Below are 16,093 nucleotides of genomic sequence, written 5' to 3'. Positions count from 1 at the left end.
GGGGGGGGGTGTAGTGAAACATATTGGTGAGCGTAGTATGTTGTATTCAATATATATATAGTTACATTATGACTCAATTATCACAACTTTACTCCAATAGATCACGCGACAACTACTGAAGACCACTTACCGCGACAAGGACCCTTATGTGCAAGAGTATTGAAGTGAGAGATATCTCCTTGCTACAACACACTGATTTTATGCAAAGAAAACTTCTTTCTAAGGATTACTATGAAACAATAGGAAAATTTTACAACAGTTACATCTCCTAACTATGACATTTGGAACAGCAATTTGAAGAAAGAAGAAAGAAAAGAATAAATATATTTGTTTTATACCCTCACCCTTTTTCTATCTTTTTTCTCCAAGTGGAAGACTAAAACCAGCTTTCTTACATTGCTGGGAATAATGGGATTGTTTGTCTGCTAAAGATACATGATACAACATGGATAAAACATTCAAGAAGTCAATAATAGCTCACTACCTTGAACATTCTGTTGTAACAAGCAAGTCCCTTCATTCCTCCAATCCGATCATCATTTAGGTAGTGCCGCTGGCCAGAGTCATTGCTATTCATTTCATTGCCAGGAGTCGAGGAGCTCATTTGGTTGAGGCTGGGTATAACCATGGCTACTTAGTCTCCATCTACACCAAGTCCATTGCAACAAAGGTAAATTACCAATTTTGTGATCTTGGGATTTGGATAAAATATATAAAGACAGTGGTCAAGACAAGCAGGATCTTACAAAGTCTCAACTTGCCAATGTCAGAACAAGCATTTTCATATTTATAAGTTCCAGTTAAAGCCTATATGCAGCTAAAGGAAGGGGGCTTGACAAAAGGGAATCTAGCATTCAAATAAAACTCATTTCACGACTCATTAAGGGTGACCAAACAGTAATTCCTAATGAATCAAATGCCGAAAATAAGGTGGTAGTAGATAAAACCAACAAGTTTTGCAACATGAAGGTTATGTTAACATAGACACGTGAAAGGAGAAATAGGGAAGTGCTTAACTGGTGCATCAGAAAATTATAGAGGAAATGGATTTTAATATGCTCTGACTTCAAAGGGAAACAAGGATAAAAGAATAAATATAGGGACCTACCTTTGGATGGATCGACATGTACAAAGAAACTTGCAGCAACAATCAGATAGCAAAGGATCAGCATCAACCCTTTAAAATAGTTTGATGTACCTTCCTACATAGTGTAAAGCAACAACAGAAATTAGGAACAAGCCTATATTACACAGCCCAGGAATTAAGTTTACAGGGCAAGGTGAACAACTTCTTTTCTTCAATTTTTTTTTGGTGTGTGTGTGTGGGGGTGGGGGGGGGTGCGTGAAAGTGAGGGGTGTTAAGAAAGAACTACGTAGGATGCAAAACCTGCAGCATGAATGCCACGACTAGCACTGTGATGAAGAGTGTAGCAGTCTCAAATAATTGGAAATTCAAGTCCATGGGCTTTCCCATAAACCAACCAACGACAACACAAAACGGTATCTGCATTTTCAACAGCACGAGATATTAAAATAACCAACAAAATGCACAAGCTCTACTATCTATCTCGAATAAAAATATAACCTGACAGACCAAAATTTACAGCGACACACAAAAGTTACGTGCTCTCAGGAGAGTAATCAGAAAAATCCATATATGGATCAATAATTTTTTTTAAAAACTATCCAATAACTTAAAAGCTACCTCAGATAGTCAGAATACATTAAATGTCTTACCACAAACATTGATATCTGAGTAGATGACCCAATTGCCACTCCAAGTGTGATGTCCTGCCAAAGAGGATACATTAGTAGCTAATTTGGAGCAAAAGAGAATAAATTTAGTGTTCTAAGAACTCACAAGCTTATCTTTCATCGCAAACATGATTGCGCTGGCGTGTTCTGCCGCATTTCCAACAATTGGAAGCAAGATGACACTAATAAAGGACATGGGCATGTTCAACGAGTCAGATGCACCCTGAAAAAATATTAGTGAATGGATAAATTACCGCGAAGAACAAAAATCAAAGTCACTAAAGGATTCAAAGCTAATATTGAGTCCTTCTGCATTATGCATGTAGCTTCACTTTATTAGGTGCTTATGGGAGACTCTACATCAATTAAGTCAGAGCTAAATAAGCTTCTGCCGCAACAATGAAATTGTGTTGGAAATTTTGTGGCTCTATCTTGATTCACTAAAGGGTAGCACGGTGTACGAAGAATCCTATGTTCAAGCAGGATCCAGGGAAGGGCCGCGCCCCAAGGGGGTGTGATCTATCTTGACACAATGCTGTTTTTATTTTTTCAGAGTTCCAGGCTTCTTTTGCATCTGGTTTGAGAAAGGGGACAAACCAGGTTCAAATTTTTGTGCCCCTATCTTGTTGTTCTTTACCGTGTGTGAAGTATGAATACACCTTGTTGGCTTCTACTGTTCTGCTTGTTCTCTCTGTTGCAGCTCTGTTAACATTTTAATTGTCTATTACATTATAGTTTTTTCCTATGTTCCAATTTATGCTTTATTTGGTACCTTGTGCATATGCATGCATCAGTAAGATCTAAGGATAATGGTATTTTTGTTATGTGTCGTTTTTCCTTAGCCACTAATACTTTTTTCTAAATAAATGTAATGTCTGGCTCAGCTTATGCGCACCTGCATTATTCCACTGAGTACCTGCTGCCTCCCACCAACCCACCAACACAAGTACCAGGTACCGAGTAATTTACCTACTTAGGCAGTCGGAAATAAATCACTTAACGTTTTTTGCGTCTATAGGAATTTGAACTATGGTCTCTTAGGGTTTTGCTCCCACTTCATTGGCTGCTAAGCCACATCCTTGGGTGCTTAATACTACTACATGTTCAATATTTATGACACCGTATCCAACCCTCGATTTTAAAAGTTTCATGCCTTGATGTCTTCATGTGTGTGCTCGACATGACACCCTTCAGGATCTGTATTACATAGATTAATTTTCTGAACTAATTTTCTAAAGGCAAATTAATCATGTTCAGTTTCACTTCTACAGATCCTTGGGACGAAGGACATACAATTCATCTCTAACTTCATGTCATGATTCCCCATGTCTGATCATTAGCCAACTTTTTTGGGGCGTGGGCTTCACAGTGGAACCAAAAGGCATCATGAGGATTGGACAAGGAAAAGTAAGGCGGTCAATATCTGGAGGTCTACTGCCGCGAGGTTATCTGTTATCAGGTAATTTTTTCTCTGATAACCTCAGAAGGGTGTCATGATAAAGCATCTAAGAACTAGGAGGTACATATACCTTTATAAAACTGGTATATACCTTAAAATAAAGAAACGAAAAAAGAAAAGGAAGAAGGCAAATAGATCACCTCGATGGCATCTACAAGATATCCAGACAGCACCGATATCCATATTGTCAAAACAGCAAGCCACCCTATAGCTTCCCACTGGGTTATCTCAGGCGCCTCTTCTTCTTCAGAATTTTCTGAATTATTTTCTATATCCTGTTTGCATAAAAGATAAACTATTAGATCTACCAAATCATTTATAGCTACATAAAACAACAATCATATATTTTGGTATACTTTCATCTCTAGAACTATTTGAAATATATGCGCTCTTCAGTCTTCATATCAGGCATTTGATTACTCCAATAAAAGACATAATGTAATGAAATAGCAGTAATGAACTTTAGGAAAATCAAACAGCTAAAAGTTAGACCATCTACCTCGACCACAGAGCCATACAGATTTGGTTGACTCTTGAGCTGAAAGAACAGGTAACTTGCATATGCTATCAGCATTATGCAACTGCTAAATCTTGAAAGAGCCAACTGTGACTTGCCAAAATGCACTTCCGTGTGGGTGAAATGAAGTACAGCTGGAAACAGTAAGCCCATGACTGCCATCAACAATAATCCTGAGTTCACAATGGCAGTCGCCTGAAACATATATAATGATCATTTGCACATGACAGCAGAGAGGCATTTAATGGCCATACTATGACAAGAGACCACACTGAACCGTTACTCATAGAATGCGATAAGTTTTATTTCTTTAAGTTTCATTCTTTTTATTAACCAATAAAAGGCTAAGTATTGACTTCATTGCAGATTTATTCAAGGACATGAGTACACGATTCAAAAGAATATGATCACCTTATTGAACACCTGGACTTTCTGGTGATGAATTATCCCACCACTGAAGAAGGCACAGCCAAGCACCAAGAGCATATTCGATAAAATGGAACCCAACAAGGACTGTTTAACAACCCGCATCATTCCATTGTTCAGTGCATATAATGAGATTATCATTTCCGTTGCATTGCCAAATGTAGCATTCAGAAGGCCCCCAACTATAAATCAGGAAAAAAAAATTAGTATGCTGATAAGAAAATGAGAAACACGTGGTTGGGGGAAACACGGGCTCCCACAGAATAGATACACCCACGTGCAACTGACTCGTTTCATAAATACACATGTACAGTATCAAAACATGATGCACTATTCCAGCAAAGGACAATGAGACAAACTTCAAGCACAGCAAAGCACAAAACCATTTTAAAAGATACAAAAAACTGACTGACCAATCCAACTGGCTTCAGTAACATAAGAGCAATTATTCAGAAGCTTGCTAAGGAATTCAATAGAAACAGACAAAAAAGCAAAAATACTTCAGCCAGTCTGGATAGAGAATAAAATAGCTTGTCATAAGAGACCATGTAAGATCTTATGACGTCTTTCCTTTTTTCCTTTTGACAGTTGATGAGAAACCAAATCACAATTATACAACAGGGTAGCAGGATTTCCAAACAGCCTTATCAAACGAAAGGAGAGACACAGAGCACAAAGAACATGGCAAACACACAGCAGCAGTCTTTCGAGAAGCAATTCAGGAAGAGCGAAAAAAATTAGGTTGCCACTTTTTCAATTTTATAGGAGCGAAACATTCAGGTTCACCAAAAAAGAAGTTCATTTTCAAAAGAAACATTCAGGCTCACCTTGTAGCACACCTCTATCAATGAGACAAAATAAAGCTGAGGTGTGGCAACAACCTTATTTTTAACTGTAATTGCAGATTTGCTGTCTTTTATGTGGGCACATGTGGAAAAATTAAGATGCTTAATACTAGTGAATTTCTATATGAAAAAGGACACAAGGCCGATAAGGTAAAAATTGCTTTTTACAAGAAGGATAATCTAGATGGTTGAAATGATAGTCCAGGTATTTGCCTGTTCTAAAGGTTGAAAGTTTATTTTTCTACTTAATATCTGACATGAAAGACCCTCGTACATCTACCATGAATCTAACTGTGACTAGAACAAATTATGACAAGGTTAATTTGTAAGAACTAGGAACTGCATAACAGAACGAGAAGAATAGGACGAAATTCGACAATCTAGGCATCTAACGACGATAGACAGACCCCAAAATGAAGTACAAGACACCTCTTTTAGTAAGTGATCCACAACAGGCCATTAGAACAAGAATTTAAGTTAAATGCAGTTGGTCCAAATTTGAGGACGGCGATGTTTTCTGTCGAATCTTTTGGAAGTACATTGATGTCTGTTTTAGCTTTAGGTTATGCAGCACATACTGCTCTAAAGTTTTCATGGTGCATTACCTATCTGCTCCTCTCCCCTGACCAACCCAACAAATATATCAGGAAAAGAATTGGTGTAGTATGTGCTCTCTGATAGCTGAATAGTGGATTAGAATTCCCTGCTTCTAAAAACTGGGCAGCAGCTTCAATATTCTTCCATGTTCTGAAACTGAAGCACTTTTCTCTTTAGATGTCTTCAATTAATCGTCTCTTTCTCTTCTCCTCCACCTTAGCTCATTGAATAGAATCACCAAATGAAAGCATCAATCAGAACTTCCTCGAAACTATACTGCAGTATATTATCTCCATTTTAGATGAGTTACGTTCAGCATATTACATTCATCTAAATACCATTTATAGTTCAGAGTTAAATGGAACTGCTGCTCACTCAGCCACTTCTAAATCCACCTTGGACACCATATTTTTGCCACTTATGGTGGTCTAGGACCAATATCCATTCAACTGGGGAGGGGGGGAGGGGAGAACCCAGAAACATCTTCCCCCAACTTAAGTCACAGAACCCCATCCTGAAATCAGAAAAACATGTTATTCCCCTTCACACTCTTACGGATCTTGACTACAGCATCTTGTCTTTCTTCCTTTTTTAATGATAAACTGAGTACAGCATTCTGTCACATGGTCAAAATGCCTTGTGAGCTACCAAACAATTGATTTACGTATTGGGAATAACCAATTAAGTTCACGATGACACCTAGAAATCGATCAGTGATTCAATTCGAGTACCTCCACAGCATAAGCAGGCTTTCGAGAAGAAACTGGAGGACTACAAATTAATTGACCCCGGAAGTAAAGAATGACGGCTTGACCTAACTACTTTAGGATTGAGACAGAGTTGATTGATCGACAAATTTTTAGGATTGAGACAGAGTTGATTAATCGACAAATTTTATCTGGTTGAAAAACAACTAATATGCATGAATGTGTAATTCCAATTGCATGCATTCTTACTAGGGTGCCTTAAAAGAAGATAGAAATGGAGAAACAAATGAAACAATTAAAAAAAATGGAGTACCTGTTGGCCCCGTATAGAATGCGAGCTGCCTGTAACAAGAGGATGAAGAAGGCTAATAAGCACACAAAATAGAATAGCAGCAGAAGAGAACTAAACTAACTTGGATAACATAAGCTTACTCAGTCGCATAACCCAATCGCTCAGCTAAAGGTGTAATACCCAGTAAACTAAAGAGAAATACCCAAGCCTGAAACATCAAATTGTACCCCAAAACAAGGATATAAGCACAACTGAAATGGAAAAGCAACATGGACTACTAAAAAGGTGAACATGGAGAAAATTTAAAAATAATCATTACATGTTTTCCAGTAACATAGTGCAGCAATATGGCCAGAGGACCAAAGGGAAGTAACACGTTGATCTTTGCTTTGATAATAACAACGTATATACTCCTAAAAAGGCTGATCTGATACATCTTTCTTAAGACCTTAGACGAGCGATAACTTCTTGGCGATGCAATATGAGGTGCCTCATAGTGCAGACTGTCCATTTTATTAGTAGCCTGAGATGAGCTAAATGGAATCTCCTCATCAGATTCAAGTTCTAGTTTCTCCCCAGCAGATCCCATTTTGAATACAGCCTACAACTTACAATCTCCTGAAAACATGATAAATAAGTAAAAGCTGAATAATTGGAAGAGAGAAAAAAAAAATATAACAAAACATGGGCTAATAGATAATTGCATACTGATTAAAGTTGTGATTTTTTTTACTCTAACAGTACCTTAATTAATCAATGGAAGATACTCAAACACAAGTTTACAGAGTCAGTACACCAGACGAGACCAATTCAAAGAAGAGTCAAAGCAAGTCAGCTGAGAAAAGAAGAATGAATAACAAGATTAATCAGAAGATTATGATGCAATAAAAGGAAACACAAAATTTTGAAGTTGATTGTGAGAGATTGACCAGATCAAGATTTGCCACAATAGATAAAACAGAAAAAAACCAAATATAACCAACAGAAAATAGCATAAAGATTGAAACTTTACCAGTGAAAACATCAACAAGTCGGCTAATGGAATCGTCTGCTTAACTTAATAACTGATTAGTACGAGTGCAAGAATCGATTACCCTACAAATATAGTACTCACTACATAGTACATAAAGTGATCCTATTATAAGTGTAATTTCTGTGTGTTTTGTATAACATATACTACTACAAAATATAGAGGAAAAAAGGTCCTGAAGCTTAGGTTATTGGTCTGAGATAGAGGTATTGGGGAACGGAGCCGACAATGGAAGAAAATATATGACATACTAATAAAGAAGAAAGACATGAAATTTCCTGGAAGAAGCGCCTAATGTGCTCATGTACTAATTTTCAAATTAAGAATTGATTATTTAGTGCTAATAATTCTCGAATAAACAAATCAAGAATTGATTGGAAAAAATAAAGGTACAAATTCTAAATAGTGGGATATTTGGGGGTATTTTAAATTTCTGGGAAAAGTAGGGGGACAGATAGAGTTTTATAGTGGAAAAGCAGGGGGGTTACATGCAAAGTGGGGGTAAAAATCGAAAATAGTCATATTTATAAGTGGTAATCGAAAAATAGACACAGTTTCAAACGTGATCGAAGTTTAGTCACTTATAAAGATAAAATATGAACAAAATATTCTTAAAAATCCAAAAATATTCCAGCATAATATGATGGAGTTCGAATTTTTTACATATGAGCTTCCAAGATAATATGAATTTTATAATATGCTGAGTTCCATGCTCGAAGTTTATATGCAAGAGCTTCATAATCTCGCATATTATGTTGTAACTTTCCATGTGCGGGAGTTCCAACATATTATGCTGAAAGTTGATGCGCAAGAGCTTCATAATTCATAATATTATTCTTGAACTTTCCGTGTTTCGGCAAACCATTAGTTATTTTTCAATAACTTTGTAAACCCTATTATTTTTGAATTATCGGTCCGAAATTGGCTAGTTCATGCTATTTTTAGTGCAAAGTGACAATTTCAATTATTAAAATGTATATTTAACGTTGTTTCACTAAACATTGCATGTTGTGTTGGCCAACGACGGTGACTAGATCTTTCTCCACTACTCCCCCACAATCAGCCCTTTATCTCTTTATGGATAATAATAAAATAATTCGATACTCCAATTTATCTGCATTTCCTATTTTTTTCAAGCTCCTATTCATAGAGAAATCTCTATCAAGAATAGAATAAGAGATGTTTTCCATTATATCTTAGGAATCTTTCGGTTAAGAGTCACTTTAATTGTCAAATTAACTGCATTTTTTTTTGTAATAAAATTAGAAGTAGACAATATACAGTTTTTTCACTTTGATAAGAGTTAAGGGAGAAAAAATGGGAAAATTTACTTTTATTCGTTTTTTATCGGAAAGATGATAAAAGAACCTATAGTTTGTCATGTTATTGTTTTCTTTTTGAGGTAATTTCTCAATTTCTTTTTTATCCCTTTTTGGCTGAATTGAGAAAACAACCCACGTTATCTTTACAATACCATCTCCTTTAATTAATTAAAAAAGTGCAGGGACTTTCCTTAGTAGTTGGGGTTAAAAACAGTTAATGCAAATGAAGTGAGGGGATAACTACCTTTGTTATGTAGTTATACATGAAAATCAACACAGTTATACTCCCTCCGGTCCAAAATAAGTAATCTTTTCAATGTTTTCACACAGATTAAGAAACTTACCTTTTAGCATTAATTAACAATAAAATTGATCATGTTAACCTTTACTATCTCACATAAACACTCCTAACACATATTCCAACACTATTTACTCCAAGGACAATGTAGGAAAAAAAATAATTAATTCATTCTTGAAATCTGAAAAAATCACTTATTTTGGACCACAAAAAAAAAACCAAAAAATTACTTATTTTGGACCGGAGGGAGTAGTAATTAGTTCATTCTTCTTATATTATCTTCTTCTCGTTATTACAGTCACTTGAACTCTTTGCCAGCTCCCTTAGTTGAATCTGAAGGTCCCAAGCTTGATTGTGGAGCTACAAATTTTCATGTAACATGATAGTTCAAAAATTTTTACTTGGAGTATTAATTTACATTATTAACCTTAATTTCAAAAGTCTGACTCGTTTAAGAAAGAGGTGAGGACTAACTCTTTGACTTCTTTTATTCTTGATTGACATGAGCTTAAATCAGAGGCGGGGTCAAGATTTAAAGTTTATGGGTTCTGAATTTACAACCGAACATATAGCTCGTTAGTTGTTGGGTTCGCAATTAAGTATTTAATAGATTTTCTCGTACAAATACTATTGGGATATATACCATTAACCATGGGTTTGGAATAATTGTTTATTCAATTTTAATAAAGTTTTAAATAGATCATATATTAGTCTGTGTCCTTTGCTTATATAGTAGATGATTTATGTTAGTAAACTGTATTTGTAAAATAATTATGGAAATATAAATGAACATAAACAGAAATGACAGAAAACCAATTCGAGCCCGCTGAATTCACAGTGTTTCCTTAAGGAATTTAATCCCTTCCTAGTACCCAAGGTTATGGTATTTCCTCCCAGGATAGAACGAATTAAACACTGGTGTAGTGGTACTTCAAACCCCAGTGTTTTAGCGAACACAAAGTTCGGAAGCAAATCACACTTACTTTTGCTTTGTTTGATGCTAAAAGTATGCAGAAGAAGGAGAAGAAACTCAGAAAATCGTAGTGAAATTCTGAGCAGAATAGTGTTGTATTTATAGCCAAAGTTGGGCTGAAATCTGAAGAGGTGCAACTCTTCAGAATGGCTGTTTATGCAAAACGGCCACAGAATAAATGTCATTACATAAATGGCCATTTACTCAACAATAAATAGGGAAAATTGAAGGGTAGTTAATTTTCTGTTACAAAAATAGAAAAACGGATTGGATTTAATATTAATTTTTAATATTAATATTCTGTTATTAAAACAAATATTTAATAACATTTCTGTTAATATTTTACTATTAACAAATAAATTTGGTCTAAAAAGTTAATCAATCAATCGATCATTTGACCGAATCCAAATCCGAAGCCGAGTGAGCGACGACGACGACGACGACGGCGGCGCGAGGCTTGCCTTCTTCTCAACTCTTTAAGAGCTAGAAGAAGAGCAATTGCTTATATACCCATAAAAACCCTCTTCCTCTTCCAATATGGGACAATGTCCATTTACCAAAGGGGGGATCTTAAAATCTCACTCAAAAATTTCATTTCCCTCCATTTCCCATTCACCATCTTTTAAGTATTTAATATATTAATTAAATACATAAATAACCCAACAATTTACTGTATAAAGTTTAACTTATACACGGAAGATTACATTATCGGTTCTTATAAGTATAAAGTTTGAGTTCACAATCTAATGATGGAATTGGACAAACCATCATGGATGATTGTAGCACAAGATTAAATATAATTTATCTTGATTATGGGAATGGTTTAATTCCAACTTCTTGTGCTAGCACATTTTGTATGTATTGAACGGACCAAGTAGATATAAGTATTTTATACTGACTTAATAAAATAAACTCTCTACTCATTAAATGTACTTATACACTTAACCTTGATATAATGATTATTAGTTGTGTACATTATTATTGTTTTGATTTATTAAAAGGCGAGAATCTTTCGTGGGACAATATGCCTAGTAAATTGGATAATAATAATGTATATTGGCGAAGTAATAGTTAGTTGATGGAATCCATGTCTCGGTTTAGAGATTGATGATACACCTTTATGAAAGCTTATAAGTTTTCATGTGTAAACCCGGCCGGTGAATTTTGTATCCGACACATGAAATAAGTTAAGCGAAAGTCTAAAGGAAATAATCAATAAATTAAATCGTCAGTAATTTAATTTAATTGATTAGTATCTGAATCTTAATATGGGGAGTTAAATAAGATTTAATAGTTAAATTTCGAAATTGGATAAGGAGTGCAATTACGAATTTTTAGTGGAATAAGCCGTAATTAATTATGGTAGATATTAATTTCGAAAATTAAAAATTAATTTCATAATTGGAGCCATGTTAATTAAATTCGGTGGTCCCTACCGTGCCTAAATAATAGGAAATAAAGGAATCATTTTTCTGGTGGAAAAGAAAACCCAACAGGTTTTGGAAAAGGGTTTTAACCCTTAAAACTTATTGCTATAAATACATAAGGTTTTCCACCTAGAGGGAGTAGTACATGGTGGCCGAAATTTTCAACCAAGTTTTCCTAGAAATTTTGCCCATACGAAATTGCTATTTCCGGATATTGTTTGGGTAACACAGTAGAAGACCGTGGAACGTTCGAGGATCATGATCGTGCGGGTGGTGGAGATTTTATTGAGTTGTTGTGGAATTGGAGGCTCACATGATATAGGAGCTTTGTTCACGCTTCAAGAGGTAACCCGTGAAATTAGATTTATACTAGTTGTCTAGGTTATATGTGATTTTGATACTGGGATTGCTTCCGCTGCATATAATAATCCATCAAATATAGGGTCTAAGCAAAAAGTTATTGGATTCGTCCGAACCCGTAGATAACACCCTCCCTCCGCCCCCTTGGATGGCATCACCTTATCAATGAGAATTCATATAGATGCAAATGCACCTTATCCACCATGCTTTTAAATAATTAACTAAAATTAAGATTGCTGACACTCTTAAGGTGGATCAGTTTCAATCTTGACCCCTAAGAACCTTCCTTTATGTTTTGACTGAAAAGTTAGAAAGAGTAACAAACGAGAAGACAAAAATCATTTACTAATTATATGCTCATTATCTACAACTTATTTTTCACTTCCCATGACCCCCCTCCATTGGACAACAGACAAAGCCTTGTAATATTTTAGATATATCCCTTCTAAATTTAGGACTCTTAAATAGAGTATTTGATTGCCATACATATTTACGGGCTTACGAACAAAGGTGTATATATATATATAACTAGATGGTTATGGCCCGTAAGCACAGGCCCATATATATACTATTTACATATTCAGAAAATTTGATGCTTAATGCATTGATGGTGTTGTGGTTAGTCGTCCTTTTTGCAACTTTCGCACCTATAGAATTGTGAAGTGATGAGAATTGTCAGGTGTCAATGTCCATATAATATATGTGTATAAAAAAATTATAGGAAGGAAAGAAAGAACAAGAAAAGAATAGGACAATATTGCTGCCCTTGTTCTTTAAATTTCCTTTGACATGTCAGTTTTAAATTATTCAACACAGAAGCATACAATATGGGCACTCAAGGAGAAGAGGGTTATTCATTTTGGATCACCATGACAACCTAATACTATATTTGAAACTTATAAACACAACTGCCGCATAGATGGATGCCAATCAATTGCTTTTCTTGAAAGAAGATGGAATACTGAAGCTACTTGCAATTGAGTTCTGGATAGGATGAGCAGTCCAAAACTATTAGCAAAGTATGTTGCTGGCTTCTAGGCTTTAACTTCAAATATAAATACATATATACTTCCTCAAGTAACGTTGGTTAGCACAAATGTCATATATCTTTTATTGCCAATGTGTACCATGACCATCCCATCACTTTTCCTTGAAAAATTTAGTGGTAAGAAAAAGGATCTAGCTAATTAAGTTAATGCATCAACTCAATTGACACATAACTCATTCACATGTGCTAATAATATGTTTGCTCACAACTTAAAAAGGATCTAGCTGATTATGTTAAAGTATCAATTATTTGATGCATAAATCATTGACACTTGCAGATAGCGTGTTTGTTTATAGTTTAAAAGATTATAGAGCATAAACAAAGCAGTCAATTACAGAGAAAAAGAATGATAGTTTGGCATACCTTTATATATATCCTCAAAAGAGTTTGTACCATCTTTAACCACAACCTTCATGAGGAATTAAATATACAATCCACCCTCTAATAATGGATCTTTTGGTAGATAAAGAAATGTATAATATCCGAGATATTTTAATTTATAGAGTTCTCTAACATACTAACCTTATATTACCTTTTAAGAATTTCATTTCTAGTATAATGATAAACATTTGAATATTAGTGGCCTTAATTCTCTTTTTCATTTCCTCAAAAGAGGAATAGATAGAGAAATATCGAAGGTAAATTAGTGCACTCAGTAAGTTTGAAGAAATTAATGATAAAGTGAGAACATGCTTCAAAAAGAAAAAAGCAAATATACAATTTGGTGCACATACATCAACATATTAAAAATATCGAAAAAGAAATTCTTAAAACAAACTTTAGTTTTCATCACCCTCCAACCGCAACCCCCAAAAACGCAAACAAAGAAACCAAAAAAAATCTCAAAAGTAGAGTAAGAAAAGGAAGCTTTTTGCACCAAATCAATCAGACAGAATATACTGAGAGAATGTGTTGCAACAACATATAGTAGTTTAACATATAGCAGGATTGGTGGATCGATTAAAATCCAGAATTCTAGATTAGTCCACTCTCTTAAAGGAGGTACATCTAATTGGATTATATACATCAGTGCTTTATGCAGCTATCCATTAGGAGATACTGATAATCACAAAATTCATGTAATAGATAAACCTACTTCAAGTTATCATTAATCTCTATCGTGCAACCTTGAATTTCATAAAAATCTTCTTAAAGGAAACAAGCGCAACTACAAAATTTAAGCAAAAGACCAAAATAACAAAATCATAAAATGAAAAAGTGACAGTGTCAGTCAGAACGTCAACCTTACCCTTTGTTAGGCTTCTATATTGTGCAGCCAATGCTTAGAGCCATCGGACCTGACTGTTCTACTGCAGAGATACAAATTATCCTTTTAACATGTAAAAGTGCTAAAGTCAAAATGGCTACTCAAAGAATAAAGAGAAACTGCATAATACATATGTTGAGGATTTATACATGGCAACTTCTTTATTGTTTGTTTTTTTAGTTCAGATTGAACCTGGAATTAGACGAATCATACCATTTCCGCTAATTATACTCATCTATATAGAGTGTTATTGCGACAATGCAATAGTAGCATTGTCACAAAAAAGTCATCTTCTAATTTAGCTCTATTCGCTCATTGTTGTATTAAAAGGAATTTTTTTGTCTGGCGACATCAGTCTATATAATTTGCAGCGCCTAGCCCTTCAGTCAGCTTATTTTTTCTAATTTGATTATTTTTATAATTGCAAGAGAGAATTAGTAAATATGAAGGGACTGGAAGAAATTGACGGGTGATGAAAATGGAGAATTACTTTTTCCATCGTACTATCATCCGTGTGTGATGAGAATGCAAATTGCAAGTATGAGAACATGTCCAATGAATGAATGTAGAAATAAGTGAGAGAGGCAGGAGTGACTGAATTTGTCTTCCACTGAAACAATAATACAAGTAACAATTGAAAAAAGTTTTGAATATCGAATCTTCTTCAGGATCACATGTCCATGAGATCATCTCCAAAAGACAGTATGATTTATGTTGATAGGTATTCTGAAATGCATTTTGATTTCCTATTTTTCTTGAGTTTCTCTGAATAAGAGAACTTATAGTCTGCTTTGGTACTGCATTTTGGTTTGATTTTCTCTATTTTCAACTTCTTAGGCAAAAACAAAAAGTTAGAAGAGAACTTCAAATAAACCATGACGCAGAAAAAATAGAATGAGAAATCGTATCAAAGCAACAAATTTCAGCCCAAATTTTTTATTTCTCCTTCCCTCTATAGACATAATAATGTCACCATAGGACAACAACAACCAAAAATTCAGCTATGAAATTAAAAATTGTTAAGAGATGTCGAAAAGGCAAAGAAAAAAAGAATAGAAAGAGGATTGAGAGACAATCATACCTGAAATTGCAAGAGACGGAAGAAAAAATGAAGAGAGATAAAAGTATTTTTGAAAGTTTAAAGATGTGAAAAGGGTACTTCTCTGCTATATTGGATTAGAAGAGATGGAAGAAGAGATGGTTCTAGACCAACTGTAGTGTGTCGAATGGAGCACAACACTTTATGGCAGAGCAAACTTACATTTATGCCCTTGGTCGACCTCACTTGCCTCTTCTATATAATAGAAAAGTAAAGTAATATATGGTTTTCCTTTATCATGCAGGAAAGGTATTCACATTCATCGAAAGCGAGAGCATTCAATCAACTTAGTATACAAAATCAACCGAGGCACTCAAAGTTAGTTAAGCTGGCACATTAAATTTGGTGAAGGTCTATGATTTAGTGAAACAACTACACCAAGAGAAATAAACTGTTGACTGTCAAGATCTTATTTTATGACAATATCGATAAGCCGGGATAGCTCAGTTGGTAGAGCAGAGTAGGGGTGTTCAAAACAGATTCGAAACCGAAAATCGAACCGAACCGAAGCTTAATGGCTTACTGGTAACGGCTTAACGGCTTAACGGACGGGGAACGGATTGAATTTTTTTTATTAACGGCTTATCGGTTTGGGGGCGGATTATTTAATTTTCTTATTGGATAATCCGTTAACCCGTTAAGAATATAAATATATATATATATATATATAT

General features: G+C 34.8%; 1 protein-coding gene and 1 long non-coding RNA gene across 3 annotated transcripts; both read right to left on the bottom strand.

The window, feature by feature from the left end:
- Window positions 180-7,895, bottom strand: LOC109223962 (vacuolar cation/proton exchanger 2-like). Of its 2 annotated transcripts, XM_019388475.1 has the most exons (13): window positions 7,611-7,894; window positions 7,343-7,433; window positions 6,918-7,216; window positions 6,739-6,806; window positions 6,620-6,648; window positions 4,143-4,339; window positions 3,714-3,926; window positions 3,355-3,489; window positions 1,862-1,978; window positions 1,738-1,791; window positions 1,388-1,504; window positions 1,109-1,202; window positions 180-645 (listed from the first exon to the last, which is right to left on the bottom strand). In XM_019388475.1, the coding sequence occupies exons 3-13, from the start codon at window positions 7,185-7,187 to the stop codon at window positions 635-637; spliced, it is 1,305 nt and encodes a 434-aa protein (XP_019244020.1). In that variant the 5' UTR covers window positions 7,188-7,216; window positions 7,343-7,433; window positions 7,611-7,894; the 3' UTR covers window positions 180-634. The 2 variants fall into 2 exon arrangements, with proteins under 2 accessions (XP_019244020.1, XP_019244021.1); XM_019388476.1 differs by lacking the exon at window positions 7,343-7,433 and having other exon boundaries at window positions 7,611-7,895.
- On the bottom strand, window positions 12,574-15,569 carry LOC109224696. The gene is made up of 3 exons (XR_002067761.1): window positions 15,405-15,569; window positions 14,306-14,366; window positions 12,574-12,655 (listed from the first exon to the last, which is right to left on the bottom strand). It is a non-coding gene; the product is annotated as an uncharacterized LOC109224696 (long non-coding RNA).

The sequence above is a fragment of the Nicotiana attenuata genome, chromosome 3, assembly GCF_001879085.1.
Source record: "Nicotiana attenuata strain UT chromosome 3, NIATTr2, whole genome shotgun sequence".
NCBI classification, from domain to species: Eukaryota; Viridiplantae; Streptophyta; class Magnoliopsida; order Solanales; family Solanaceae; genus Nicotiana; species Nicotiana attenuata.
This window is presented reverse-complemented; position numbering and strand designations above follow the sequence as displayed.

Bases quoted from the DNA above. Each gene is read 5' to 3' on its own strand.
- LOC109223962 (XM_019388476.1), bottom strand. From the start codon at position 7,187: ATGGGATCTGCTGGGGAGAAACTAGAACTTGAATCTGATGAGGAGATT. The intron at 3,490-3,713 runs GTAGATGGTCTA...TTATGCAAACAG, and splicing joins TGTATGGCTCTGTGGTCGAG to GATATAGAAAATAATTCAGA. The intron at 1,979-3,354 runs GTGATCTATTTG...ATATTTTTTCAG, and splicing joins ATCTTGTAGATGCCATCGAG to GGTGCATCTGACTCGTTGAA.